Source organism: Drosophila ananassae, chromosome 2R (genome assembly GCF_017639315.1).
Source record: "Drosophila ananassae strain 14024-0371.13 chromosome 2R, ASM1763931v2, whole genome shotgun sequence".
Lineage (NCBI taxonomy): Eukaryota > Metazoa > Arthropoda > Insecta > Diptera > Drosophilidae > Drosophila > Drosophila ananassae.
In genome coordinates, this window is record NC_057928.1 from 16,374,262 (window position 1) to 16,401,997 (window position 27,736).

Genomic DNA, 27,736 nt, shown 5'->3' on the forward strand with positions numbered 1-27,736 from the left:
CAGTAGATGTATCTTTGTATCTGTATCCCAAAAGATGCCACACAAAAAGACACAACAGATACTATTTTTTGGTCACTGAAATTTCGTCGTTTAATTTTGATTCTCAAACAATTTTGGCCAGCATTTTCAATTTAGTTTCCATAAAATACATTCGAAGCCAATGTCATCTTCCACACATACGAATCTGGTGTATAAAAAAATAAAAATTCTAAAAAATAACGTAGAGGACCTTATTGTACACTCTCTGTATTCCGATTTGGATTTTAGAGAGTGTAAACCGATTTGACGCCCGAATTGATCTTGCACATTGCATCTGAGTGCAGCTGGTATTGCAGGTTGTGCGACTGTAGATGCAATAGCATCTTCAACTTTTGGCCAATCTCGAGTATGGCCATTTCGTTGGTTCCGTTAGCAGTCCAAACGGCTGAAAAATTAGTTTATAATAAGTTTAAATGATAGACTTTAAAGGGAGCTAGAGATAACACCTACACATCTTGTTACTTTTGGCACGAATATTAATTACAGCTCCACAGATCTCGCTGGAGTAATCAAAGGTCTGACCCACCATCATGAGGATAATGTCCAGCCAAATCCGATCTAGTTCCAGTTTGGCACTTTTGCCGACCGTGACTAACCAGCGACCTCCTTTAATGTTGGCCTCGTCCTCCCACATGGGTCTTTAAATAAAAATATTTAATATTTATATCTAATAGTAAGTTAAGAATGTAAAACCTACTTGATACCCTTCTTGAACACGGAGTAGTCGCATCCAATCTTTAGCTCTGATGGAGTCTTAATGGTGTAATACAAACTCCAGAAGGTCTCTACACTGTCGATCTGGGTGATCTCGTTCAACATATCCTTCCAATGCTTGGTGCGATCGTTCTCCAAATACCATAATGTCCACATGTCTTCCAGGGGATGTTTGTACTCGATCACTTCGTAGACAATTTCATCAAGATTATCATCATACTCCTCCTGATCATCATACTGTTCTTGTTCCTGTTCACTCTCAATATTCTGTTCCGGTACCATCTGTGAAACCTCATTATGGCAGTTCTGTTGGGGTTGAGGGTTCTGCTGCTGTTGCTGTTGCTGCTGTTCCGGATGGATCTCTGGTACAAACTCCTTCGGTTGACCCTCCACCAACATCTTTGGCTCGAATACGGCCGACTCGAAATTCTGCACCTGGGCAGTGGCCATGATTGCGATATGGCTTTAGGATTAAACGGATAACTACAATTTGTAACTCGACCTCAACAACGGCTTGGTGCGGTCTCAACGAATTTAGTGGCGATCCGAGTGGGAATTGCTTACAGAATACCAAAAATACTTTAGCACATTTTTCTAAGACCTAAAAAACGAAACGTATCGAAATGAAGGGAGGAAATTGAACAATGATGTATCCAAAGAATGATGTTAAACTAACAGGTTACTAGATCTGGGTTTTCCAGGTACTAGAACTGATAGACTTGTTCCTAAAAAATTACAAAAAATAATAGTCATAGTAGTCATATCATCATAAATTAATTTTTATTCATAAATACTGGTAAACTTAAGGCCATTAAATGTACATATTGTTAAATGCTTGATTGGTACTTAAAAAAATTAAACGATAACATACAAATTAAAAAAGTGTTGTTAACTAAATTCTAAGCGGAGGCACTAGAGAAAAAAACAAAACTAAAATGCTATTTGGGGGGCTGCTTACAAGAAACTAAAATAAAGGCAGGGGGGCCGGTCTGTTTCAAAACTTAAATTTCAATTCCAAAAATTGAGCAATTATTTTCTCAAAACAGTTCCTATATATTTTTTAAAGAAATCTCTAATCTCTAGACCCACAATACGGCGGCTGCGTCTTCATTGGATAAGGTGGAGAAGCGCTGGTAGCGATTCGCATTCCGATACGTCTTCGAGGGCGACTGGCTGGGCGAAATCTGTGCCTGGACCTGAATCTGGGTCTGGGATTGGAGGGTGGGCAGCCCCACTCCGTTCAGGGCCGATTTTAGCGTCGAGTTGCGACTGTCCGGCGACATGGAGAGACGCCGCTGACTGCCGTTCATCAGGGTGGAGCTCAGGGGCAGGCCCACGTCGTGAAAGGAACTAATCGAACTGAATCCACTTTCGTCTTCCGTGCTGGAGCCGCTCTGCTTGCTGTTGCTGGTGGGTTTGTTGCTGCTAATGGCTATATTGTTGGCGGTGGTTGTGGTGTTGCTGTTGCTGTTGCCGCTGCTGTTGCTGCTGCTCTGGGTTTCCTCGTCGGTTTCCACCTTGGAGGAGGAGGACGCTGTCGAGGAGATGGTGGAATGCACGGAACTGTCGGTGGAGCTGCGCAGCGAGAGCCTCGAGTCCCGCATATTGTTGGCTCGCAGAAAGATGAGCTCTGCATTCGATTTGGCGACTGGCGAGGAAGCCTCCATGGTGCCGTTCATGATGCTGGTGGAGTTGTGCAGCGGTGGGGTGCACAGTGTCATCACCGAACTGGTCTTGCCCTTGCACAGTCGGTGGTTGCCTCCCGGCAGCGATGCAATGGAGTGCCGGGGCTGGGTGAGATCCGGCTGCTGTTGCGAGGTGTGGAGCAGATTCCGAATGGTGCGGGCAAGTCGGAAGGCCTCCTGGTTGAGCTTCTCCTCGGCAGCCTCGGGGGTGGAAAGTCGCGCCTTGCAACCTCCAGTGCCTCCGGATTTCTTCGGTGAGCGGCGCCTGAAAAATATACAAGATTAAATTAAGTTAAGTTACTATATCAGAGTTTATAATAAAGTAGATAGTTTTAGGAATAATTTCTTATACAGCAATTTAAGTATCATCCTCTTTCTCACCATGTAAAATCCTTAAATGCATTATAACTCCCAGCCGGCGCAATAGTCTCATAATTATGCTCTTCGTTCATGGCATGCATTGATTTATTCAACATCAAGTTAGTACTGCTCCGGGCTCGAAGATACGAGGCGGATCCGGCACTCGCGGCATCATCATCTCGACCATCACTCTGCAGCGAGGTGTTTCCCACGCCGTGGACATGGTGGAGGCTCTTGGAGCGGGAGATTTGCTCGCCATTCCGGTGGGTGGCCTGGAGTTGCTGGAGCTGCTGGTAGCGTTCGAAGAATCGAGCCACTTCCTCCATTACTGCCCGGTACATCTCACAATTGGTTTCCGTCTGAAATTAGGGATATGGAAGACATTACTAATAAGAGGCTCTACAAAAAATATTTAAATATTAAATGACTCTTTTAAGATGCCTTTTCTATTAAAAATCAATAATGAATATTTTTATAAAAAAAACTTAATCACGTCCCCCCAGGATCCTAACCTTTTTTCTTTCCAAACTATTGACCATTTAGCCACTTTCTTGGCTTTAACCCAATGTGCCAGGTCATTGCCTTGACACCTCATTGGCGATGCATTTGAACCGATGACTTTAATTTATTATTTATGTTAATTGTATATGATTTTGCTTGGCTGCTTGGCAGCAAACATTTATGGAGCAGCCGTCTCGGCATCATCTGCATCATCAGCCTATAAAAACTTTCACTTGATTTGTTATCTAGCCTCTTTCTCTGGCCATTTCTCTCCCGGCTTTTGTGCTTTGGGTCTGTGGGCCACTAGCTATTTGGTGGCTTGTCGCTTTTTTTTGGTTAACTTTAATTCTTCTTGGCCAAATTGCCTAATTATCAAATGCCATTCGAATGAACGGCGCTTGCCAAATTGGCAGAGACCTCAAAAAGGCGTTAAGATAGCCATCACCTGGCACACGCCCACCCACCAAAGCCATTTGAAAATTGGCCAAAAGAAGGCTTCACACGATGCCAAAATAGTTGCTGGTGTTTGTCTGTCTGTATGTCTGGATGATTATGTAAGTTAACGCTGCATTTTCTTGCTTTTTTGTTTTTTTGTTTTTGTCTATTGCAGTTGCAGTTGCCGTTGCAGTTGCAAGTTGCAATGTTTGGAAATTGTTGCTAATTTTTCATTGGACGTTTTCCGTTTTCGGCGTTTTCCTACTGCGTGTTAGCCACTTTATTTTCGGGGGATTACGAGTAGGTATCGTGTATGCCTGAGATTTATTTGAAAACGATGTGGAAATTGTTTGCCGCTTCTGTTGCTGCTCTTGTTGTGCTGTTTTTTTGTGTTTTGGCTATTTGATTTCGATTTTGTTATGGTTTGTTTAATTTCATTAATGCATCTTCGAGCAATTGGAGCTCAGATGAGTGGAATTTAGCAGAGGATTCATTTACGCTTGGCTTCTCTTTTTTTTCTTGTTGCTTCCCAGCCAGCACAGCTGCTGCAGCTTCCCATTCAACGCACTTCCTGGATTGATCCGGTTTGTGGATGAATCTGGTTGGAATCTCCTCCCGACTGGCTTCCTTTCGCTGCATAAATTATAATTCCACCCATCGATTTTGAGTCTGTCTCGGTCTACGCCCGAAACTCACTCACTCACTCTATCAATCAATCAATCAGTCAGTCAGTCAGTTGGTTGGTTGGTTGGTCCACCCACGCCCACGCCATAATATACTTTTTCTTTTCATTATAAACTGAAACTATAGACGGACTTTTTTCGAACGGTTTTCCTGCCTTCTAACCCAGTTAAAGTTTTATTTTCTTTTTTTTTTTCCACATATCTTGGCGAATCAAGAAACGGACGAAACTGCAGCAAATATTTATCTTTTCTTATTATTTTTGTATTTGTTTTTGTTTCTGTGCTGGCTTTGTTTTCTTTTGCAATTTTCCAAGACTCCAAGACGGAGACTTCGAGACTCCGAGACTACACACACATATTTTGCTCTACAGCTCTTGGCTTTCCAAGTCAACTTCATTGGGGCTCATTTAAAGCGCATTAAATCGAAATGAAAGCGTAAATATTTTCGCTCTTTCTGCGCCCGACTATCTGAGTATCTCGGCATCTCAGTATCTGAGCATCCGTTGGGTGATTATGCGTTGCATAGAATCGGTTTGGAATTGAAAGTGTTCAGGGGAGAGAGATCTGTCAGTTGAAGCGTGAACGCTGAAGGTCATCTTCGAGGTTGCGTTGGATTGGGGGCACGGACAGCTCATTGTCCATTGAAATTGGGGAGGGGAGAAAATTCTCAGGAAAAACTAGGTTGGATTTAGTTGAAGATGTGTACTAAATGCCACTTTAAACACTTCCATGGAATTTAAGATGAAATTAGTTTAGTTTTTAAAAAAACAGAGGAGAAAGAGTAGTACTTAGATTTTTAAAAAATAAAATATATCCCCCTATTCGCTCCCTAATCACCTGAAATATAATAATTAAATATTACTTCTAGATCCCTTTTCCCAAGCACTCTACCCAAAATCAGATTCGTTTCCTATAGTTTGTAAAAGATTGCATTGGCTCTTCGAAATCAACTCAATCGCCGCATGTAGGCACCTGAGAATTCCTCTTAAAGAATTTTTCCCCAATGCCCAAGTCATTTCATTGATGCCCCAACTGATTATTACACACCATATAGATGCCAATCAGAATTGTTTGATTCAATTGCGGAGCGCTTCTCACTTTTACGCCCAACTTGGAGGCAAACTCCATTAGGAGACCTTTTGTGTGGTAGGAAGTATAAAATTAATGCAGCTGTTGCCGAAGGAAATGGCTGAAAGACAATGTGAGAGACAGGCCCCACGATGACCAGAGCCACGGACCAGAACAAAGCAATCTAAAAGAGCCGAGACACATCCGACCACACTCCGAGTCTATAATTAAGAGCCCGAAGAAGAATGCTGCCGCCTAATTGCTACGATGGGGCAACATATTCAGGGCCCAAGAGGAGGAACTATGGGGAAAGGAAATGACATACACAGAGCGAAAATTTGATAATTATTTAGAATTTGAATCGTAGCTTGAACAAGAAGAATTTTAATTTTTCTTCTAGAATTGTACAAAAAAACTAACCTATTTCCGTTTTAAACCTTCAAATCCCCTTTAACAAATATTATTTTATATTATTACTATAATTTTTCTCTATGTATAAGAACTCTGTCTAACAAGAATCATTCGCCACCAGATCTCGTATATTTCCATTTCCATTTCCATTCCGATTTCAGTAAATTAAGCGTGAGAACTATTTAAATAAAAAATGGTTGAGAGACAGGAAAACAGGTTGATCCAAGCAGGGCACATAGTACAGTACAGTAGTCAAAGTAGATTGTCTTCAAGACTTCAAGGCACTTAACATAGTTACCTCCTCCTGCTGAGAACACAAATCCCCGAGTCACCGCGACACGTTTGTGTCTTAAGTCTTTTGTTTTGTGGACTTCACGGCTTTGCCTTTCGCCGGCTTTATCTCACTCACCTGTTTCAATTGCCAATGCAATGTATCCACCTGATTCTGCAATATGACAGCCTCGACATTTAGTTGCTGCTGATGTTGATGCTGTTGCTGTTGTTGTTGTTGCAATTGTAGATGTTGTTGCTGCTGCAATTGCTGTGGCAAGTCATAGATGTGGTGGCTGTGGCTGTGGCTTTGGCTGGGTGCGGCCATGATGTTGTTGGAATCCTGCAAATGTTGTCACAAATAAATAAATACATATATGGAATATAAAAAAAAGAAATGCTTAAAAAAAATAAATAAAATGCGCGTTAAATTAGCTGAACAAAAACGACAAAATTGCAATTCGAAAAATGTTGTCAAAGTGTTGGCCAACCACCCAGTCGGCTGGGGATGGCCAAGATGTCTGCGATGGCTGGAATGGTGTTGCTGCCACAAACATTTTCATTCGCCTTTTGCCTTTCATGCGAAATCACACAAAAGCCACCAAAAGCGGAAAGGCTCCGCCACTCCGAGTCCGACCAGGTTGTACAATTAATTAGAGAAAATTATTTATACAATGCCCCTCCTCAATCACGCCTCTCCCTCCTTCTCTCTCTCTCAGCTTTATTTAATTTGTATTTATTTTTTTAACTTTACTTTATACTGGACTGGCATTAAATTTCTGGTATACTTAACATTTTCCACATTTATTAAATTATGAGACTCTGGTCAAGCAGAACCAGTTTGTCTTTGGCCAGCCATGTTTTCATATAACTATCTTTTTATTTTTTCCATTTATTATGTTCACGGTTTACTTTTTCCATTTTTAACATCATTTTTTAAAAGACTTTGACCCACAACTTGAAAAAATAAATGGGTAATGGCTTATTCTCTGAAAAGTATGTAAAATATAAAATGAAAACTAACACATTTGTAGTAAACCAATAAAAAAAACCTAAAACCCATCAAAAACAATTACTCTTCAAGTAACAAAAAAATGATTTAAAATTTGACCTCAATTATTTTGACCAAGATATTATGTAATACCACTTTTCAACGCCCACACTCCCGCCCCAGTTGCCCAAAAAGACAAATTACTTCGGAGACTGTCGAAAAAAATAATGAATTTTCATCGAATTTGATTGCAAATGTTTGTTTTTTGTGTGCTGTTTCTACAATTTAAATTATCATTTGCGGTTTTCCAAATTGCCACGCCCACGAAACAGGCTGGCTTGGAAAACCAAAGCTGCGGTCACTCCAAAAACTCAATTTGGTGCAATTTTACGCTTGTTAATTAATGCATTTTCCTTTTTTTTTTTGGATTTGATTTATTGATTATGGACAGACTGCCTAAGCAAGTTTTTAGTTTTAAGGTGCAGAGTATTGGGAGGTGGGAGATTGCCGGTAGATGAAAAGGTTTTTCTGCCCCAAAGGCCAAAATAGGAAATAAAAATGGCTTCAAGCTCAGCCTTTGGTAATAACTCTTTACATAAAATATAATAAATATAATTACAGCTAATTGATCATAACGGATATGAGCCATGTAATTTGAGGATATATATTATATTACTTTTAATTTAATTTAATAAAGCTAGTTAACCCGAATATACAAGTTTTTAGAGCAGAATAAATTACTCATAAAGCTGCCTTCCGACATAATTTCCATATGAGAACCTTCCCAGAATTATATACAAATTTCCACCGGCAGACTGGAGAATTGCTTATCAATTAATGTACTTTTATTAAGTTTTAATTAAAATTATCAACCGGCTCATATCCATAGCAATCTCAACGGGAGTTTCATTACGTAAAGGTAAGAACATTTAATTTCTCAACTTTACCTTTCAGGCACCAGACCCCAGACCCCAGACCTCAGACCCTTCCCGACATAATTGGATTCTTGTGAAGTAATATATCCCACGTTCTCAACCAACTCCAGCCAATTTGCATGAGTGGCTGGCTGGCTAGAACCCGGTGGTTCTAAGCCCAAACAATCTAATTAAAATGCGCGTTACAATTCACAGACCAGCCAGTCAGCCCGCCTGCCAGCCAGGTGAGAATGGGATTGTCGAACCCCCGGAGAATGGGATGGCTGATGACTGAAATGCAGGCAGTAAGAGTCGGGGTTCGACCCCATTCCATCTGAGACTTGAGAGCATGTAAAAAGTTTTCTTCGTTGGCAACAAACAAAATGTCAATTGCCATTGCCAACTGCAAGTTCCAGTTAAAGAATGCCACATATTTAGATTACAGACATACTGGTATACGTATTGTCTTGTAGGCAGGATGTAAAGCAAGAAAACATATCCAAGTTAGATTGGTATTTTAACAGTTGGGTTCATAAGAGTAGGAGAGCAATTAAAAACTATATTTTATTGTGTTGGGATTTTAAAATTATTTATAAACAAATCAAAAACATTTAAGATGTATTTACATGGAAAAAAGACTCTGGACTCTAATAGTTGGAATGGCATGCTTGTGGTTTCTTTTTTTAAATCTCCTAGAAATAACTGCTTAAAAAGTATTGTTTTAAATATAGACCTTTTTATACAATATTATTATTAAAATATATAAAATATATAGTTCAAAAACTATTAAAAAAAAACTATAAGCCCTGGCAAGTCAATTTTAAGAGGTTAAGAGCATATTCTTTTAGTTAACATAATATTTCTCTCTGAAAACCACTGACTTTTTGAGACACACTGTACACCAGCATGGGGTAAGGAGGATGAGGATCTCCCTTTGCGCCCGAGCTCATCAATGTGCTATTTATATGTAATGAAATAAAAGTGCCGCAGAAACGAGAAGAAGAAATCTGCATTTCAAATCAGCGTCAGCAACAACAAACAATTCCATGCTCCAGTAATCTCCAATTGGAGATGTGATACAGGGGCGGAGAATAACAACAAAAAAAGGGGGGAGGAGGAGGTGGGGAGCCGTGCAACAAGTGCACTAAAAGGGTTTCCATACATGTATGCAGCGACAGAGACAGCAAGATGCGGAAAAAAAGAGACGGGGATGGCCAATTCCCAGGCCCCACAATGAGACTTGGCTCGCTTCCATTACCAACTCTCGACAATCGGCGCTGTCGTTGTTATTTAAATTGTTTCGGGCTAGAACTGATGCAAGTTGATTATACAGAGGGGGCTGAACAGGGGGCGGAGTGGAGCGATGCACATGTGGGTGTGGCAAATGGGGAAAAAGGGTCAAATACCAGGTCATGCTTGGCTGCCAAACTCCCCGCCGCAATCTCGCAGAGATTAGACTCCATTTTATTTAGTTGGCGGGCTAGTTGGCTTCACGATCGACAGCATTTCAGACTAAACTGATTTCTGTTAACAATAAAGTTGGTATTTATTTTTTGTGTTAAATATTGCAACAGGAAATGCCAAATTGAAGGGTTAGAATTGCAGAAACTTAGACAGGAAGAATTGGGAAGAATGCACAGAACAAAGCTTGAACCATATAAGAGGTTTTAACCATATAAAAAATATCTAGAATATTTTGGGAAATACTAACTATTTTTAAACATTTTTAATTGATTTTAGCTTCTAAAAAGTTTAGATTCTTGTTTGTAAATTTTGTAACAGGGGGTAGTCAAACAATTAAAGAGTCATAAAGTAAAATACTTTAGTTCCAGTTCTTTAGTACCATTCAAGGTTTTTTGGTAAAGCTTTAAAGTTCTCAATATTTTTTAACAATTGGAAACCCCTTTTACTGAAAGAAACCAAGTTAAGAAACCTAGCTATTCTAGGCTTAAAAGTGGTAAATTGTCCAATAACAGCTGTATATTTATACCCTTGCAGAGGGTATTATAATTTTGGTCAAAAGTGTGCAACGCAGTGAAGGAGACATCTCCGACCCTATAAAGTATATATATTCTTGATCAGAATCACCTCCTGAGTCGATATAAGCATGTCCGTCTGTCCGTCTGTCCGTCTGTCCGTCTGTCCGTCTGTCCGTCTGTCCGTCTGTCTGTCTGTCCGTCTGTCTGTCTGTTTCTACGCAAACTAGTCTCTCAGTTTTAAAGCTATCGAGTTGAAACTTTGCACACACCCTTCTTTCCTTTGCAGGTAGTACATAAGTCGGAACGGCCGGGATCGGTCGACTATATCCTATAGCTGCCATATAACTGATTGATCGGAAATGGCATAACTTCGTTGTTTTTCAAGTTAGAAGGTTGGGACTTTCTATGGATTCTTATTTGGTCCAACTTATACGATCTGCCAAATTTCATAAAGATCGGTCGACTATATCCTATAGCTGCCATATAACTGATTGATCGGAAATGGCATAACTTCGTTGTTTTTCAAGTTAGAAGGATGGGATTTTCAATGTATGCTTCTTTGGTCAAAATAATTCGATATGCCAAATTTCATAAGGATCGGCCGACTATATACGATCCGCTGTATATCTAATAATATAGATGCGTGGCGCCACCTATCGGACTGCGACTGAACTGCAAGGGTATATAAACTTCGGCTCCGCCCGAAGTTAGCTTTCCTTTCTTGTTTTATTGTAGAAATTGTATGATTTAGTCCTAAAAATAAATCTATTATACAAAACAAGCACTATTTTAATTTTGAAACCTAATTTTTTGTGCATCAAAAGCACATTTGTAATGTAATTTATTTTAAACAGACCTTATCGGAACTAAAAGTTCGCGAGAAAGAAAGTTTTTCTTTAAAAAAATCCGTACAAACTTGAGAGACAAGGACTTTCTACCTCCCACCAAAAACCAGATAAAAGAAAAATAAAAATCACCCGAAATTGCGAAACCAAAACTAATTTCCAGCCAAATAATGTTATTCATCTGCCAAAGCCCGAGTCCCACCCCGTCTAATTCGATTAAGGGCTTGGGATTTTGCATTATTTTCGCTTTAGCCATGGTTGGCACACTTTTGACTCTAAATGCAACTTCCCCCTTTGTGCTTTTTGTATAATTTTCAAGGCAAAACTAGCATTAAGCCGAAAGCGTCAGACTAAGGGAAATGAAAAGAAAAATGAGCTTGAAAATGTTATGCCATTATAATGAGATGAAGCTGTAATAAGAGTGGGTGGATAAGGGAGGCGTTCCACAAATTGCATAGATTTGCGGCTGCTGCATACTGCCAGCCAGCCAGTATGCTTAGGATTTCGCTCCAAACATCACCACAATCATTGTCATCATCAGCGATAATGTTTAAATATCTGCATTTGGCACGACTTTCTCACATGACAAAATCCAAAGGCAGAAAAAGAGTTTGTATACCAAAACAATGACTGACTTGAATTGTTTTGTGGCTTTCGGAATGGACTCTTGACTGCCAAAGCAATCCAAGAGATTCGCTGATTGCTGTTTATTATTATTACGATGGATTTTGCCAAGGAATTTCTGTCCGACAGTCAAAGTTTCTGTCTTTTCAGTTTTAATTTTCATTTTGTCATTTGCACGGAAATTGGGTTAATTTCAAAACAACACTTAAACCCACTTCCTCGCCTGCACTTGCGCATTTGAATGTTGCGTGACGTATTTTTTTTTTATTTCTGTGTGCCCTCATCTGGAACTATTTTCGATCAAAACAGCCAGCTCAAAAAAGAAGTTGCCAATGATTGGACTACCGGAGATGGAGGAGACAACGACGACGTGAATATCTGTCAACGGGTTTGACCTTCATTAGGCCCAAGTTTGCTTGACTGATTACCCGCAATGTGTCAGTGTCAGTACCCCAAGTGAGGAGTTCCCCGAGTTACACTATAAAATTATACAAAATATTACAAATATAAACATTAGAGACAGTTTTTTGTACTTGTTTTTACATTTATTAATCGTTAAAATAGTAAAAACAGAAATATTACACAAATGAACACCACATTTAGATATTTTGCGCATTGCAAGTGCTTTTGTCACTGGAATTTTACTTATAGGGGGCTATTTTAATATTTTTCAACACATTTAAGGTTTATAAATCTTTACTAATCGCTAATAATTTAATATTATACCGAAAAACACAATTTTGATATAAAAAATTAATCGTTTATTTTTCAAAAACTCTTTTTTTTTTAACTTTTAAAAGTATTAGATATTTTATTTCATGTTTAAGAACTTCGGAAGTATCGAAATATTTATTTTTTAATTTTTCTACTCTACAAATAAGCAACTTAATTTGATTTCCATTTTTTCAGGAACTAATAAAAGCCCTAATACCCATAAATATTTGTTTTCAGTGCCGAAGGTGTAGTCGCTTCCCGCTTGTAAAAGTATTTCAACTATTCCCGGCAATTGCATTGACAGTGAACCACAACCAACAATCAGCGACAGTCGACGACCGACAGACTTGGCTTTTGTTTATTTGTTGTGTAAGCTGATTTGGTTTAACCATTTGCCAGTGGACCAATTGGCGGAGGGAGGGAGTACGACGGTTAAATGTGTTTTAAATGGCCCCCTAATGGGGCTCGAACGCAGCCCTTTTAGTCGTCCCTTTGTTACGCTTCCTCATTGTGATTTTGCTGGCAGAACCGACCGACCCACCCACACCTTTTTCCTTATTTTGTGTATCATCCACCCGGTTTTGTAAATGGGCGTTTGGCGGTCACGCCCTCGATTGTTGGCCAGGCTTTTCACGCACAATCTATACCAATTGTTTGGCATCCACAATTTATGGACCAAGTTTGTGAAATGGAAAATAATTGAAAAACCATAATAGAGATTTAATAGCTATTATTCGGATAAGTATATACATCACACTGTTTAGATTGATTTCTAATCAAGTTTAATAGAAACCAGAGAGTTGATCCTGCTGTCACATCTGGCTGTCAAAACTGTCACTCCAAGTATGATTAAAGCCAAGTTTTTTCTGTTCTTGGCCTGTTAGTTTTGTGCCCGCAGACTCACTAAATGCTTTCATGTAATTCCCGCAAGTTGGTCCGCAACTTTTTCCCGACAATCAGTCTATATTTACCTCTCTCCAGCCACCCAGCCCCTGGCTATTTGTCTTTCCACCAACCCCAGCCAATGCCAACTGACTTGGCTTAAAGAGATAGTCCAGCTAAAGTTATTACCTGTGTCTTTAAGCCAAAATTATTGCAGCAATTAAAGACAAAATTGTTTCTTTTTTTGTTAAGTTTTATTACATATTTTGTGTAATTTATTTTAAGGGTATTACCTAACCTAGTTATTTAATGAGAGCTTGTTTAAGCCTTTCTTTAAGCCTTTTACTTTGCATTTATTTTCCGCTCTTCATTAATTTCTTCTGCAAACATTTTTTGTCAATCAATTTTTAATTCAATTTCTGGCAGCTTTTGTTATAGTTTCTTCGACAGTTATTGTGGCTCTTGAGGTTGCTTTTTTCTGCTATTTTTTTCTTCTATTTTTTCTTCTCATAATTTTTTGAATTAAGAGAAAAAAATAAACTATTTGAATAGGACCTGCGGCCGAAACTTGCACTCGCTTTGGCAGAAACTCAAGTGATTTGCTTGCCCCCTCTGGCAAGTACTTGAGAAATGTTTCTTTCGAGAGTTTCTCCCAGGGTTGCTTTTTGGGTTTCTTTCTTTCATTCTTTCAGAATGTTTCTTGCAAATCACGCAAATGGATTGATTACGCCCCTTCGCAATTCGATTTAATTCGCTATCCGTGAGCAACTTTCCGTTCTAATGAAGCCAACCATCAAAACGAAAAAAAAAAAGATACAAAATAGCCACAGAAAACTCAATTGGATTAATCGAGAATTCTCGCTTGCCCCCGTGGGTATCTCAGATAGATACTTTCGACTTTTGGCTTTCAACTGACATGGCGTTTCTTCACGCCTGAGATTCTGGCCAGATTCGAAATGGTTTCTAAAAGTCTAGGAACCAAAATTGGGAACACGAAATTTAATTTTCCAACTTGATTGAGTGCGAAAACGTTTTTCCAGGCAAGTATCTTTTTTGGTCAGGCTTCAAGTTGAGTTTCAGCTCCAGCCGTGGGCCGAAGACTTGTTTTTAATATATAGCTTTTTTTTGTATTTTTTTTGTAAACATTTTATTCCATAAGCCATTGGCCTTCAATGACCAATAAAGACTGGCCAGAAGGGGCCAGAGTTGCTGGAAGGGAATGGGGCAGAACGGAAATGCAAAGCGACAGGCAAAGTGCGCAAAGAGCGGAACTGGAAAATTGTGTTTGCCTATTGACGGATGGTTTGGGCCAGGCCCGAGCCAGAACTGCTGGCTTGTGAGCCAAAGAACAGGCCAGCCAACGAGTGAGTGCCTCTACCAATCTACCTGCTCCATCAGAGGGCCATCAGAGGAGGGGAAGAAGTCAGAAGGTAATTGCATTCTCTTCCTTATTGATGTGTTGTTTTGGCCCTCTACTGTCGACTTGCCTGATGTCAGAAAATTGTTAAGCCATAACTATTGGCCATAAGCTGAGAAGGTTGCAGGGATTTTTTCAAGATTTTATTTTTTATTAAAAAGACGGGTACTTTTACCAGAGAAACTGAAAAAGTTTAAGAATAAGTAACATAGAAAGTAAACTTTTCTTAACTTTTTAATTAGAATCATTTATACGCCAGTTCTCCCTTTAAACTTTGGGAAAAATTAAAGCCAATTACTATTTTAATCAATTCAGGTATTTCAAGAATTTGGCCAAAGTAATTTTCACTTTGAAAGTGACTTATTTTTAAGAGGCAAGGCGGTAACATTTTTGTGCTCCATTAGCTGGGATATTTATACGGTTCCCGGGCAGGCTTTTGTGTTCTCATCAATTTAATTCACTCAGTGCGGGAAATACACAGTTAAGAGCCTTCGCACGACTGACTCTTATGTTGTTCTATATTCGATATGGGCCTGACGAGATTCCCCATGCCCTAACCATGATTCCTGCCACTCGTCGTGGGCCAATCGGCTCGGCTGGCACGTTCTTTTTAATTTTCTGATAACTACAAATAGGCTCGACACTCGTGCAGCAAATTTTTACCGCTAAGAGGGGTTTATTTTGGCGGATGAGAGGGGGCAGGCGGTTTGGGCCAAAAGAACACCTTCTGCATACATGATGAGCCACTGAACGGTGGATCTTTCGAGCCAAGATTTCAGCACGATTTTTGGTGTTGTCTTCGATTCGTAGTTTATTTCTTGGCCTGAGAATGATTTTATTTATGCGCCGCTTGTGGCTTGCCTCATAACTCAGGGAGCTGCCACAGGAGCGAGCTTCCACTCTGATATGCTCCATCTTAGTTCCTTTCGCCCAACTCGAATGCAATTTAATTGGGCCCAGTTCAGTGGGCAAACTGTATGGGCCAGAATAAACCCAATTTATTCATTCTCTTTCTCACTTTTTGCTCGGCTAATGTCAAGGATTTCTTTATGCCCCACACTCCATAGACTCTATAGTTATTCCTTTCCACAAGTTGCAAGCTTCCAAGGCCACTTGGAATGCGGGTGGATGGGTGATGCGTGGGGGAGTGGGGTTTCAGAAAGACTGGCAGGTGAGACACTTTAGTGCCCCAACACGGTTCAAGTGTCTGCGATTTAGTTTTACGATATTTCGCTCTGCCTTTTATTATATTTTCAATTTTTTTTCTTCTTCTGTTTTTTTTTGCATAATTTTTAACTTGAGCTTTAAGTTTCTGTTCACGTACTCGAAGATACCGCATTAAACTTTAACATTTTTACATTATTTATCAAGCACGCGATGCCATGAGATACATTACGTCTGAAGTTATTTTTTATATGGTTTGCCAAACTTTTGATTTTTTTTTGTTTTGACAAGAATTCGTTTCTTCAAAGAGCGGGCTCTTTTTGGGAAAAAAAATAGTTCAACGAACTGAATACAAAAGTAAATCAGAGTTCAACAAAAGGTGAGAAAAGCTGTTTAAAAGAAATATAAACCAAGTGGAACCATATAGAATTTTAATGACTTGGAATTATACAGATATTAGTAGATAGATATGTTTTTTTATTATCCAAAATACTAGTATTTTTTCGTATTTTATTTCCTTTGAAAAAAACTTTAAAATCCTATTTAAATTTCTTGTTAAAAATAATCCAATCAAACTCAAGATCATCTCAAGATCTACTTAGGATAATTCCGTAATTACAAGACACATTCCAAGCAGCTGCAAAACACACCTTTATATAAACGCCCAGCACTCCCTCTAAGGTTTTTTTTTTTTTTTTTGCAAAAAGCTGATATCCAAAAGAAATCCAAGAAATATTATGCTAAAAAGAGCCAGTCAGAAAAAAAGAGTTAAGCGAAAATTACATAATAATTCTTTTTTATGTGTCTGTCCATTTGGCTGCCTTTGCCGAGCTTGCGAAAATATATTTTTAAAGCTTTTTTTTAACTTTTATTTTTTTTATGGCCAACTCCATGGCCCTGTCTGTGTCCAACCCGATATTTCCGTTTCATTCCCTCGTCTTTTTTTTTATGCTTGAAAAATTGGGACAGCAATTTGCACGGTCTCTGTGGCAACAACAACAACAGCAACAGAAATAGCAACGAAAAATTTGGAATATGTTTTTGATTCTAACGGAAGTTGGGCCACTAAGCAACACTCTTGGCCAGTTTTTTATTTGTGGCTTGGGCGCCGCCGACGTCGCTAGCCGTCGCTGATGACCCATGCTAATTGGCTAATTGCGTTTAATTGCCTCTTAACATATATTCTGGGAGCTGTGAACCGCCAGTTGGGGATCTGGGAGCCGGAATTCGTTTGTTAATTATAATATTTTTCAATTTATTTTAATGTGGCCAGAATGAGGCAGCAGCTCATTAGCGTTTCAATGTTTGGCCAACAGGAATAGAGCCATATGGATGAATAGTTCGAGGAGAAATAAGAGGAAGGAAAGTGATTTTGAAGATGTTAATAATAGTAGGTTATTTATATTTTATATTAGATACTTTATAAGGATGTATTTGCAAATATTAGAGACTCTAGAGAACCTTGTAGGACGAGAGTATAATTTTCTAATATTTTATAACATTAAAAAAAAAAAAGTAACTAATCTTTAGGTTAGCTTTCCGAAAAATAAGTTTCAAAAATCTATTTAAAATATTTTAAAAACGAGTAGAAGTTTCTATTCTATAAATGAAATGCAAAAAGGAAATAAAACATTTCGAGTGTTGGCCAAAAAAAACTCTGCGTTCTGATATGCCATGAATGCACCTCTATTTGTTTATTTGCAACTCAATTCATGAGATACTTTTCAGTCGCAGTAGGAAAAGATACAGTAGCCGCTGCAGCAGGCACCAGGCAGCAGGCTGTGGCAATTAAAATATTGTGCATGGCAAACTGTGAACCAAACGAGCAACACTGTGTGGCATCCACCAGCTGATTTATGAGCCAGCCCAGAAAAATGTACATAGGAATGATGCAAAAAACTAAATTTAAAGAGCTCTCGCCACCCCAAACACCCGCCCGAGGGCCGCAAATGCGTGTAATTTATGTCGCAGCCAAAAAAGATAAATTCCAAGCCCAAAGTGGGGAAATAGAGCTATAAATGTAGCTGGCGAAATGTGATACGGAATGATTAATTTGATAGGCCCTAGAGTAGTAGCAGTACCAGTAGCAGTAGTAGGAAAAGCTAAAACACTCTTTACAGCATCCATGTAGAGTGCTGTGTTACTTATTAGTTTGAGTATCTGTATCTCATGGATACAAGAATACCAGAGCAGAGCAAACTGAGTTTGGCTGATACAAAGGCTGGTGTGGTGTGGCAGTGCAACGTGTTGCATGTCAATGGCCATAATTAAGCATGCGAAAACGAAGCAAATGAAAACAATGCGGCCAGGCCAGGCCAGGCCAGGCTAAAACCCCTCTTTCTACGCCTCTGCACACTTTTCTATCTGCACTTTTGGTGGCAGCTATGTAGCTCTGTTGGCCATTTTCATTAATGGCCTAGCCTGGCTGCTGTTGCTGCTGCTGCTGCATCATTGTGGGGCGACTCCCCCTTTCATTTCCATTGTGTTGCCGTTTGCATTGTTTTGGCTGCATTTTGATTTGAGCCACAGCATCCACAGATATGGGCCCCGTCGTCTCGCCATCCTCCTGCGACACCCCGGGGCTATCATTATTTCAATGTCTATTCTTCTCTCCCTCTATTTGAGCTTTCTTTCTCCCTTTCTCCCTCTATTGCATTCTGTGGCAAAAGAATTTGCAAGTTGCAACCTCGAGTCGAGAGATCTGTTTTCCTCTGTCACTGGGGGCATCATTTTCATAGTCCACCTCCGCACAAAACTAAAACAAAAAAAAACAGTAACAGAAACCCAAACCAAATCTAGAAAACCCAACCCAACTCCCACCCATTACCACCCCCTATTATTGCCCCATGACCTTTATGGGCTGCGCTGTTGACCTTATTTGTTGTAGCCACACTTTTTGGGGCCGTTCGGCTTTAACTGAAAGCTGGAGAACTAAACAACTTAAGCCCAGAAATTAGTTTTCGAGTATTTGCCCAAAACTGGGAAGGGATTTTCTGCCAAGGCAGAAATAAATTTGAATATTTCTGCTCGACTGATTTCAGATTCTTCCTGGAAGATGATTATTTTTCACACGCTGTCCCAAAAATTAAGCCCCAGAACTCAACCCTTTTTAAGCGAATCACTCAACAAAATTTTAACATTTTTCCCACCAAAGGCTAGTTAAAATTTCGGTTTTCTGACTGACCCCTTTTTTTCTCATCTTTAAATGAGTTTTTCTGATGTTCGCCCCCCTTTTTTCTCAGCTTGTTCAAAATACACTTTAATCTAAACGCTGTTAATTTAGTTGTTACGCTTGAGACCCTAACCGAAAAATCAAAATCTTGATAAAATAATCATTTTTATAAAGAAAAAGTTATATGAGCGAAAAAAAAAAGGTTTCACCGAAAAAAGAAATGAAAAATGCACTGAAAGAAAGAGTGTGGATGCGTCAGGGAATTCCTGGTTTGATTCCGTCTTCGACTTGACATGTGTGTTGGAACATGTAATGCTGAATTCTCCAACAACGAAGAAGCGACAGGCTGTTGTTGTCGAGGCTAGAATTTATTATTTCCGCCAGCTTTTGAAGCCAAAACTCCCCTTTTTGGCTTTTCCAAAAGGCGGGAGACGGAGGCGGAAAGGTAAAAAAAAAGCGGGGACTGACGAGGAGACATTCAACAGGTACGCATGCGCAACGCTCTGCGTCATGTCAGACAGTGAAACTTTGATAAAGTGAATATAAGACTAAGAAGATTTATTAAAATAAATAATTATTTAAAAGCAATTATTTAAAGCTAGAAATTTAAGTTTAGATTTAGAGATAGTTTAGGCCCTTGTCAGTCATGTTTTCCCTCTTATCGATGTCCTACTGTAGCGGCTGCTGATCGCCGAGGGTGGTCGCTGAAGGGGAACGCTTCGAAACGCAGCGAAACGCGTTCACTGCGGGCCTGACTCTTTTTTTTTTCGTGGATGTTTTACTTTAATTTTGGTTTACCTTGTTGCTATTTTTTTTTAGTTTTTGTTTTTTGTGAGCTATTGTTTTTGTTACTGTTACTGCTGTTGTTGTAGTTTTGTTATCGGCGCAATTCCGCCTTTTGAAATTTGCTGCTCTGCTGAGCGTTTTGTTGTTGTTTCTGCGGCCGTTTTTCGTTGTTATTGTTTTACACTTGATGAACTCGGGTATGAGCCACCGCTAAAAATGCACAAAATCCACCATCCATTCCAATACCCCCAGACCCATACAGGCGGGGAGAAAGACCGGGAAAGACCGAGAGAAAACTGAGAGAACTTGTCTCAATGGGGGTTTTTATTATATAGTCATGGTCTGGCAGATTCACGCTAACACACTTTATTTATTAACCAGTCTGCACACTCTTTTTCCCACCACTGTAAAAACAGATTCTTTATAGCCAGTTTATACTGTCCTTATTAGGTTTTATAGTTTTAGGTTATTAGTTTTATAGTATTCATTTTAAATGGAATATTAGAAAATATATGAACTTTGTGCTGTTTAGGGTTTCTAGAAATTAATTAAATTTGTTTTTCTCCAAGTATTATTTGGATAGAAAGTTTATAATATAAACTTCAAATTATAAACACACAATCACGTAAAATTTGGTTTCCAAAAAAATTTTAAAAATATTTATTTTATGGCTTTGTTTACACAAAAACGTGAGAACAAACACACAAAAGGAAATTTATGAAAAAATTTCATACAAGAATTTACAAATCGTTTAAGGTATTCTCTTAATAAAAAAGATATTGATTGGAAAAAATTTAGCCTCCCCTATGGGCCATATATTTTGGAGGGGACCCCCATTTCCATGAAAACAAAAAATCTAAAAAATATGATGCTTCCAGATTTATGCAGATTGATGGAGAATCGATCCACGAATCGTTTAAGATACTCTGCGTTTAATTACTACAAGAATTGGATGAGTATTGGCGAAGATGTAGCCTTCGCTGGGGGCCATATAGAGGCTCCAAGTGATTTTTTGATTTTTGAAGGGGACCCTCCACAAAATTTAACAAAAAATCTAAAAAAAATTATGCTTCCACATTTTGATGCAGATTGATGGAGAATCGATCCACGAATCGTTTAAGATACTCCGCGCAAGAATCGGATGAGTATTGGCAAAGATATAGTCTTCGCTGTGGGCCATATATAGGCTCCAAGCGATTTTTTGATTTTTGAAGGGGACCCCCTCCTCAAAATTTAACAAAAAATTGAAAAAATATGATGATTCTAGATTTTGATGCAGATTGATGGAGAATCGATCCACGAATCGTTTAAGATACTCCGCGCAAGAATCGGATGAGTATTGGCGAAGATATAGCCTTCGCTGGGGGCCATATAGAGGCTTCAAACGATTTTTTGATTTTTGAAGGGGACCCTCCACAAAATTTAACAAAAAATCTAAAAAAAATTATGCTTCCAGATTTTGATGCAGATTGATGGAGAATCGATCCACGAATCGTTTAAGATACTCCGCGCAAGAATCGGATGAGTATTGGCAAAGATATAGCCTTCTCTGTGGGCCATATATAGGCTCCAAGCGATTTTTTGATTTTTGAAGGGGACCCTCCTCAAAATTTAACAAAAAATTGAAAAAATATGATGTTTCCAGATTTTAATGCAGATTTATGGAGAATCGATCTACGAATCGTTTAAGATACTCCGCGCAAGAATCGGATGAGTATTGGCGAAGATATAGCCTTTGCTGGGGGCCATATAGAGGCTCCAAGCGATTTTTTGATTTTTGAAGGGGACCCTCCACAAAATTTAACAAAAAATCTAAAAAAAATTATGCTTCCAGATTTTGATGCAGATTGATGGAGAATCGATGTACGAATCGTTTAAGATACTCCGCGCAAGAATCGGATGAATATTGACAAAGATATAGCCTTCGTTGGGGGCCATATATAGGCTCCAAGCGATTTTTTGATTTTTGAAGGGGACCCTCCTCAAAATTTAACAAAAAATTGAAAAAATATGATGCTTCCAGATTTTGATGCAGATTGATAGAGAATCGATCCTTGAAACTTTTAAGGTATTCCGTTAAAGAGTCGGATGACTATACTTAGGGATATAGCACTCTCAGAGGGCCATATCTCCCAGAAATGCGTTTTTTATGGCCACTTGGGTGGGCACTTGAACCTGGGCTCCATATCTTAACTTTTCAATTACCAAAGCTAATTGCACTTCGCTTTGTACTCTGCCACTTTAGCCCACTTTGGCGGCTTGGTTTTTCTGGCTCTGTGGAGGCATTTAAATGATTGCCTAAACGCAAATAAAAGTTGACCAAAAGGAGTGGAAAAGTAAGGTTTGTCTTGACCAGTCCACTTGCAAACTATATCAATGTGTCAATCCCAAAAGAGACCGCTGGACGAGGAGGGAGTGGAAAAGCGGAGAGATGACCAAATATTATGGCCAAATAGTTTCCGGCTTGGGAAAATGCCTAATGAGACTGATGCGATGAAAGACGATTTCACGATCGGGCCAAAATGCAAAATGCCCCGAACAAGCTCACTCTGTCATCCAGTCATCAAGTCACTCACTCAGTCAGTCAGTCGTTCAGTTAGTCAATCAATCGCATAGTTGCTGACTCTTGCCAAATGGAAATACTTGGCCAAGAGAGCTGGGAGCTGGGTCCAGGCCAAATTGGAATGCCAATGCGATGCGGTTCAGACACGAAGCTCCTTTTAAAATATTTCTCAAATTGTCTTGACAGTTGCAATTGTTACGGTTATTCAATCAAAAACGTACAAAAACAAAAAAATGGTAAGAAAAAGAAAAAAAATTGGTAACAAAAAGAAGAGAAATTGTTATGATTTCTTCAGTCTCTTCTTTTCTGCATTTCATTCATCGCACTTATATCTGGCTATATGAATAAAACATTCAAGCCAAGTTAACCCATTTCTGCATTTATCTTGCACTTCGGATCTCTCTTACCAATTTTTTGTTTTTGGCTTTTTTTTTCCATGAAAAATTTTCGCACGAGTTGGTCGGGCTATAAATAAATATCACACTTGTCGGGGGAAATTCTTTCTCTGTCTTTCCACTTAGGATTTATGTGGGAGCTGTCCTGGGGCATCCGCAGTGAGGAGTGTGGGGCAATCAACTCCCTGATGCGTTGTGTGGCCAGCGCCAAATGCACAAAATCAACAGACACATTTATTTTCTTCCTTTGGCTCCGAGCAGAGCACTCTATTTTCCTCAATGGGGTATATCAGTCTTTACAAAAAATCACCTGAAAGTGCCTATATTTGTTGGCTTTCGAGGGGATAAAATTGGTTTAGAGTCTTGGAATTTATTACTTTTTATATACCAGAGAATTAGAACTTTAAACTAGGGGCTTTAAATAGAAATCTTTACTACTTTATGGCAGTTTTATCATTTGGTTTGCATTTTTAATGGTTTTTTTTTAAATATTAAATATTTTAAAATATTAGTGGACTTATTATTTGTGGGTTTGTAGACCAGGCTATACGAATTACTCAGATACGCATCTCTGGAACTCTTCTATTAAAGAGTAAAGACTTCCCAATGAGTATCATACTTTACATCCAAAAAAAAATATATAAAAATTAAAATTTTCCCTCTTTTTTTTGTCTTTTGCGTAATGCAACCTGGGGCAAAGTGGCGTCTGCACTTCTGCAACGCCCCCCTGCCACTTGCCACCCCCTTTTGGCTTCAACATTGTGCTCCGTTGACGATTGACGGGCAGATGGAATGAAACTGTGGTGGCCCAATGGCCGAGAGCACTCTTTCCGCCATCCGAAGATGCTGGGGGCGATGATGCGATGATGAGGCCCCCATCCCAGCCTCTGGGATTTCCAACCAAACGAGTGCCATACGAACGAAATTTTGGTGTTTCTTTTTTGCGCCTTTGGCTCGAGGAATATGGGATAAGACTTACGATTTATATGGGTATAATTTTAAATGAATCCATTCGAGTGGATATTTGCATTCAACTAAGGAGTTTAAGCAAAGCCAATGAACTTTATGAAAAAAATATTCTATCTAGAGGAGCTTGACAAGAAAAAGACATTTATGGACAGATCACTTATTTGGATATGTGACTAGAACCACTTTTTTTTATGAAGAAAAAAGATTTTTTTGAAATCTCATTTTGCCTTCAACTTGTTGTTTAGTATGACAGTATGATATGCCTCTTACTCTGGTCTGAAATTACCCTCAATTACCCTAAACGTCAATTAACCAACCAAAAACTGAATAATACTCCTACTTTGGTCATGGTTTTGTAACCGACATAATAAAGACATTTGAAGCAATATGACTATCTTTTGGACTAAACGCCTCAAATGACACGAGATTTCAGAGTGGGAGGTAACCAAAATCAAGGCTATTGTAAAATTTGTACTTGGGGTTTTTCTTTCAATTTTTCAATTTTAATTCAAAATAATCAATTTATAAACGTTTATCGAGTTATGTTTGGATGGACCCACTCTATGAGTCTGTATAATTTGGTAATATCTCCGCCGGTAAGGTCAACGTAATTTGACTTCTATTCACGCCCGCCAGGCCATTGTTGTTGGCCAAAAAACCAAAAAACCAAAAAGTTACCGTAAGACAGCTGTCAACACTTCGAGTGCGGTTAGTTGGTAGCACTCCCCCACTACACCACCACTTCATCCGACCAATTGAAAGTGAAAAGCCAATGCAATGAACTCTCCTCCTCGATGGAGGATGGAACTGAACTCTATGCAACGCCGCATGCAACTCCTACACCAAAAGCCGCAAGTTGCAAGTTGGCATTGGTAGGGAAAGCAGCAGCAATAGCAGCTGCTGTCTGACTCTGCCACTGCCTCAGAGTTAGAAAAATTCAAATTATGCGACAACGTAGTGGAGCCATTCAAGTGTGGCCAAGAGGCCACAACAACAAGCCAACCAAACGGGCAACAATATCAAGTGACAATCATAAAGAAAAATAAAGAAAATAAAAATAATAAGCTGCTGCTACTATTGCTACTTTTTCTCATTACGTTTTATCGCCGGGCTATTAAAGCCGCAAAATCTTGGCGACATTTCGTAATGAGACTTCCCAGTGGGGGGATAGAGGCTAGGAGGGTTTGGCGGTTTTAGCCATATCCGATTGCCAGTTTTGCATGCCCAAGACAAAAGGCCATAAACTTGTTGATTGTTAGCCACCATTGACTGCCTGCCTGCCTGTCTGTTGCCATGGCAGTTTCATTCCAAAACGAAAATCGGATGTAAGTTTTGGGGCCTTTTTCATGAAAAAATACCCTCCTCCCAGGTCAATCACGGCCTGACCTTTGCACGCAGTACGCCCTAATGAATGGTCTTAGCCCAAAAAAAACTCATAAACATATAAGGAGCAGAAACAACAAACAAAACCAACAATAATTCTTTGGCTAATTACACAGTTTAGGCCCAGCAGACCTTGCCAACATTTTCCTTTAAACAAGCGATTCGAAACAAATTTAGCTTTCGATGTTTATAGTTGGCTTTTCAACGGATCCATAGGTGATTATTGGAATATTTGTTTGAGAATGAATTGAGGAAATATTGTGATTGTGTGGCGATAAGGTCAAAGTGGACTGAAGGGTGGCAGATGATGGCAGAGACCTTCAAATCGAAAGGAGGTAAGTCTGTAGTTTTCAATTTTAATTGTGTAGTAAAAGGAATTATGGAATTAATAATATTTAGTACTGTTTCTACCCACTTTTCCCTCTATTTCATTAGACAACTTTCAATTCCACTCGATGTCCGCCACTGAACTCATTAAAACACTTCATAAATGTTACATGTGTGTCCCCTTATCAATGCCAAGTGAAGTTTTGCTCTCCAATCTCGGCCCACACGTCCCAACAACAATTCGAACACTTTTCGCACATAAATCAAGTTGACCTTAAAGGCAAAAACAAAAAAAAAAAACAAAAAATCTTTGTCATAACATGGCCAACAAACCCAAAAAAGCAACAACAACCAGAGCCACACGGACACGCCAAAGGAAAGGCGAAGTGTCTCCAGGAGAGGAGGCTGTCAAGGCTACGTGACAAACAACAAGGTGACATAAATATCCAGTTGCTCCAAAAAGGAAACTGAACTTATTTTCCTTTTTTTGCCAAGGCAACATAACAAAGTGCTAAAAGATGGGTTGCCGGGGGCCGGGACCGGGGTGGGGGAAGTGGGTGGTGGAGCCAGGGGAAGACGGCGGAATGGAGACATGCCCCGACATCCCAATGAAAGCATAAAATGCTATAGGTTTTACTCGATAAATGGGATATTAGGTATGTATTGTATGGAAAAAAATTATAATTAAAGCGAAATACGATGTTTACTATTTGTTTTTTTTAATAAAAATTTTTTTATAAGGCAAGATATTTACTTTCAGATAAATATTTTAATTTAAAGAAATACAAAATACAACATCCAACAAGGAGCTAGAGTTTTGGTGACGAATTAAAATAAATTATGTCGTTTTTAAATCCAAATCAAGTTCCAATAGAACATTTTCAGACAAAAAAGGCTTTAAGAAACGCAACTAAATATACAATTTATTAAAATACCATTTTTAATTTATTTTAAATATAGTCAAACTTGTATTTAACATTTACATGAATAATCTTTAACAAATAACCAAAAATTATAGAGAACTAGAATTCTAGAGAAGCTACGAATTCCCTTGAAACAAAGATTATTTCAGAGCCGTCCCCTAACAACTTTACTGTCTTCTTACCCTAAGAAGTAATCTCTCTTAAGCAGTAATTACTGTACCAACCTGCTGCGGCTGATGTGGCTGCTGCAACGGCCAGACGAGGTTGAGATTCCTGCCAGATTGCTGCTGCGGTGGTTGCTGCTGCTGGTGGTGCTGCTGTGGGGTGTGTGGAGAATGTGGCAGCAGCTGATTAGATGCTGCTGCTACTGCTGCGCCAAAGTGTATGTGTACGTTGGCCGTGTGACGTCGCGCCGGCAGAGCTGGTGGCGGCGTCGCGCAGGGAGACTCCAATTCGCAGCCCCCCTCTAGTGGTGTCTCCTTATTCTGTACATCTTGTTGTTGTTGCTGTTGCTGTTTGGCCTCGTTTGTCTGCGGTTTCTTGGGCAATGTCAAGGAATTGCTGTTGCCGTTCCCGTTCCCATTGTTGTTGTTCAGCGAAAGCGAACGCGCAAAAGAACTTTTGAAATAGCGACACGGCATCTGGAAATCAAACTCAAGATCCGCTGTTTGCTGCATATTTGTTGCTGTTGTATTTTGTACAAACAGGAATTTGCAATATTTTTCTTTAATTTATTCGCTATGCCTATTTATTATTATTTTTCTTTTTCGCCAAATGCGCCTATTTCCTTTTGGGTTTGTTTGGTCTAAGCGCTTAGCTCTCGTTTAAATTGGCATTGTTGATGGTTTCCTCTTCAACTATTTTATTATTATTATTTATTTTTTTTTGTGTTTAATATTTATTGTTGCATTTTTTCACGCACTCACATCCGCCAACTCACACTCTCACACACAAGCACACTTTCGCGCTCAACAATTGAAACGGTTTTTGACACTCGTTCGAATTTTTCCAATCCAAATTAATGGAAATCAATTTCAATTTCAATTTCTGCAAAATTTATTGGCGCGCGCGCAACTCAAAATTCGTTTGGGCGGAAAGTAAAGAAACGCTCAGCTTTTTCTCTGAACGTCCGAACACGATGAGGGGTAAATGATTACTTGGTAGTGCATGGCCTCCTCTGGCCGCTGCTTCTGCCGCTCCAAGTCGCTTTTTGGTATTAACGCCGAAAGTATGGCTGGTCCCTCAATGTAGCGATGGCAACAACAACCTAACAGATAGCTTAATTCTTCACGAAAGATAGATAACTTTTCTGCGCAGATAACTTTTCTGTTAAAATGGCTTCCGAAGCACACTGAAAGTAGGCTATACTTTTTGTGTAGAGAATTCTTTTATGAAGGTATTAGGTAAAGAGAAAGTCGTGTCAAAATCGGGTTAAAAACAATATCTAGTATCCATTCCGGGCTTGGATAAAATTATATATTCATTTACTTATAGCTCTGTATACCCCGGCAGGACACTCTTC

The 27,736-nt window shown here is 39.2% G+C and overlaps 2 protein-coding genes and 1 long non-coding RNA gene across 3 annotated transcripts; 1 reads left to right on the forward strand and 2 right to left on the reverse strand.

The window, feature by feature from the left end:
• Positions 1–59: 59 nt before the first annotated feature.
• Positions 60–1,410, reverse strand: LOC6493199 (eukaryotic translation initiation factor 4E1). The gene is made up of 3 exons (XM_001957213.4): positions 737–1,410; positions 490–677; positions 60–424 (listed from the first exon to the last, which is right to left on the reverse strand). Exons 1-3 carry the CDS (start codon positions 1,201–1,203, stop codon positions 264–266), a joined length of 816 nt encoding a protein of 271 aa, XP_001957249.1. The 5' UTR covers positions 1,204–1,410; the 3' UTR covers positions 60–263.
• A 104-nt stretch (positions 1,411–1,514) lies between these two features.
• On the reverse strand, positions 1,515–27,441 carry LOC6493198 (transcription factor mef2A). Its single transcript, XM_001957212.4, has 4 exons — positions 26,439–27,441; positions 6,306–6,509; positions 2,820–3,157; positions 1,515–2,703 (listed from the first exon to the last, which is right to left on the reverse strand). Exons 1-4 carry the CDS (start codon positions 26,889–26,891, stop codon positions 1,833–1,835), a joined length of 1,866 nt encoding a protein of 621 aa, XP_001957248.3. The 5' UTR covers positions 26,892–27,441; the 3' UTR covers positions 1,515–1,832.
• LOC26514074 lies at positions 25,190–25,842 on the forward strand. Its single transcript, XR_001408865.3, has 3 exons — positions 25,190–25,299; positions 25,400–25,724; positions 25,787–25,842. It is a non-coding gene; the product is annotated as an uncharacterized LOC26514074 (long non-coding RNA).
• Positions 27,442–27,736: the final 295 nt, after the last annotated feature.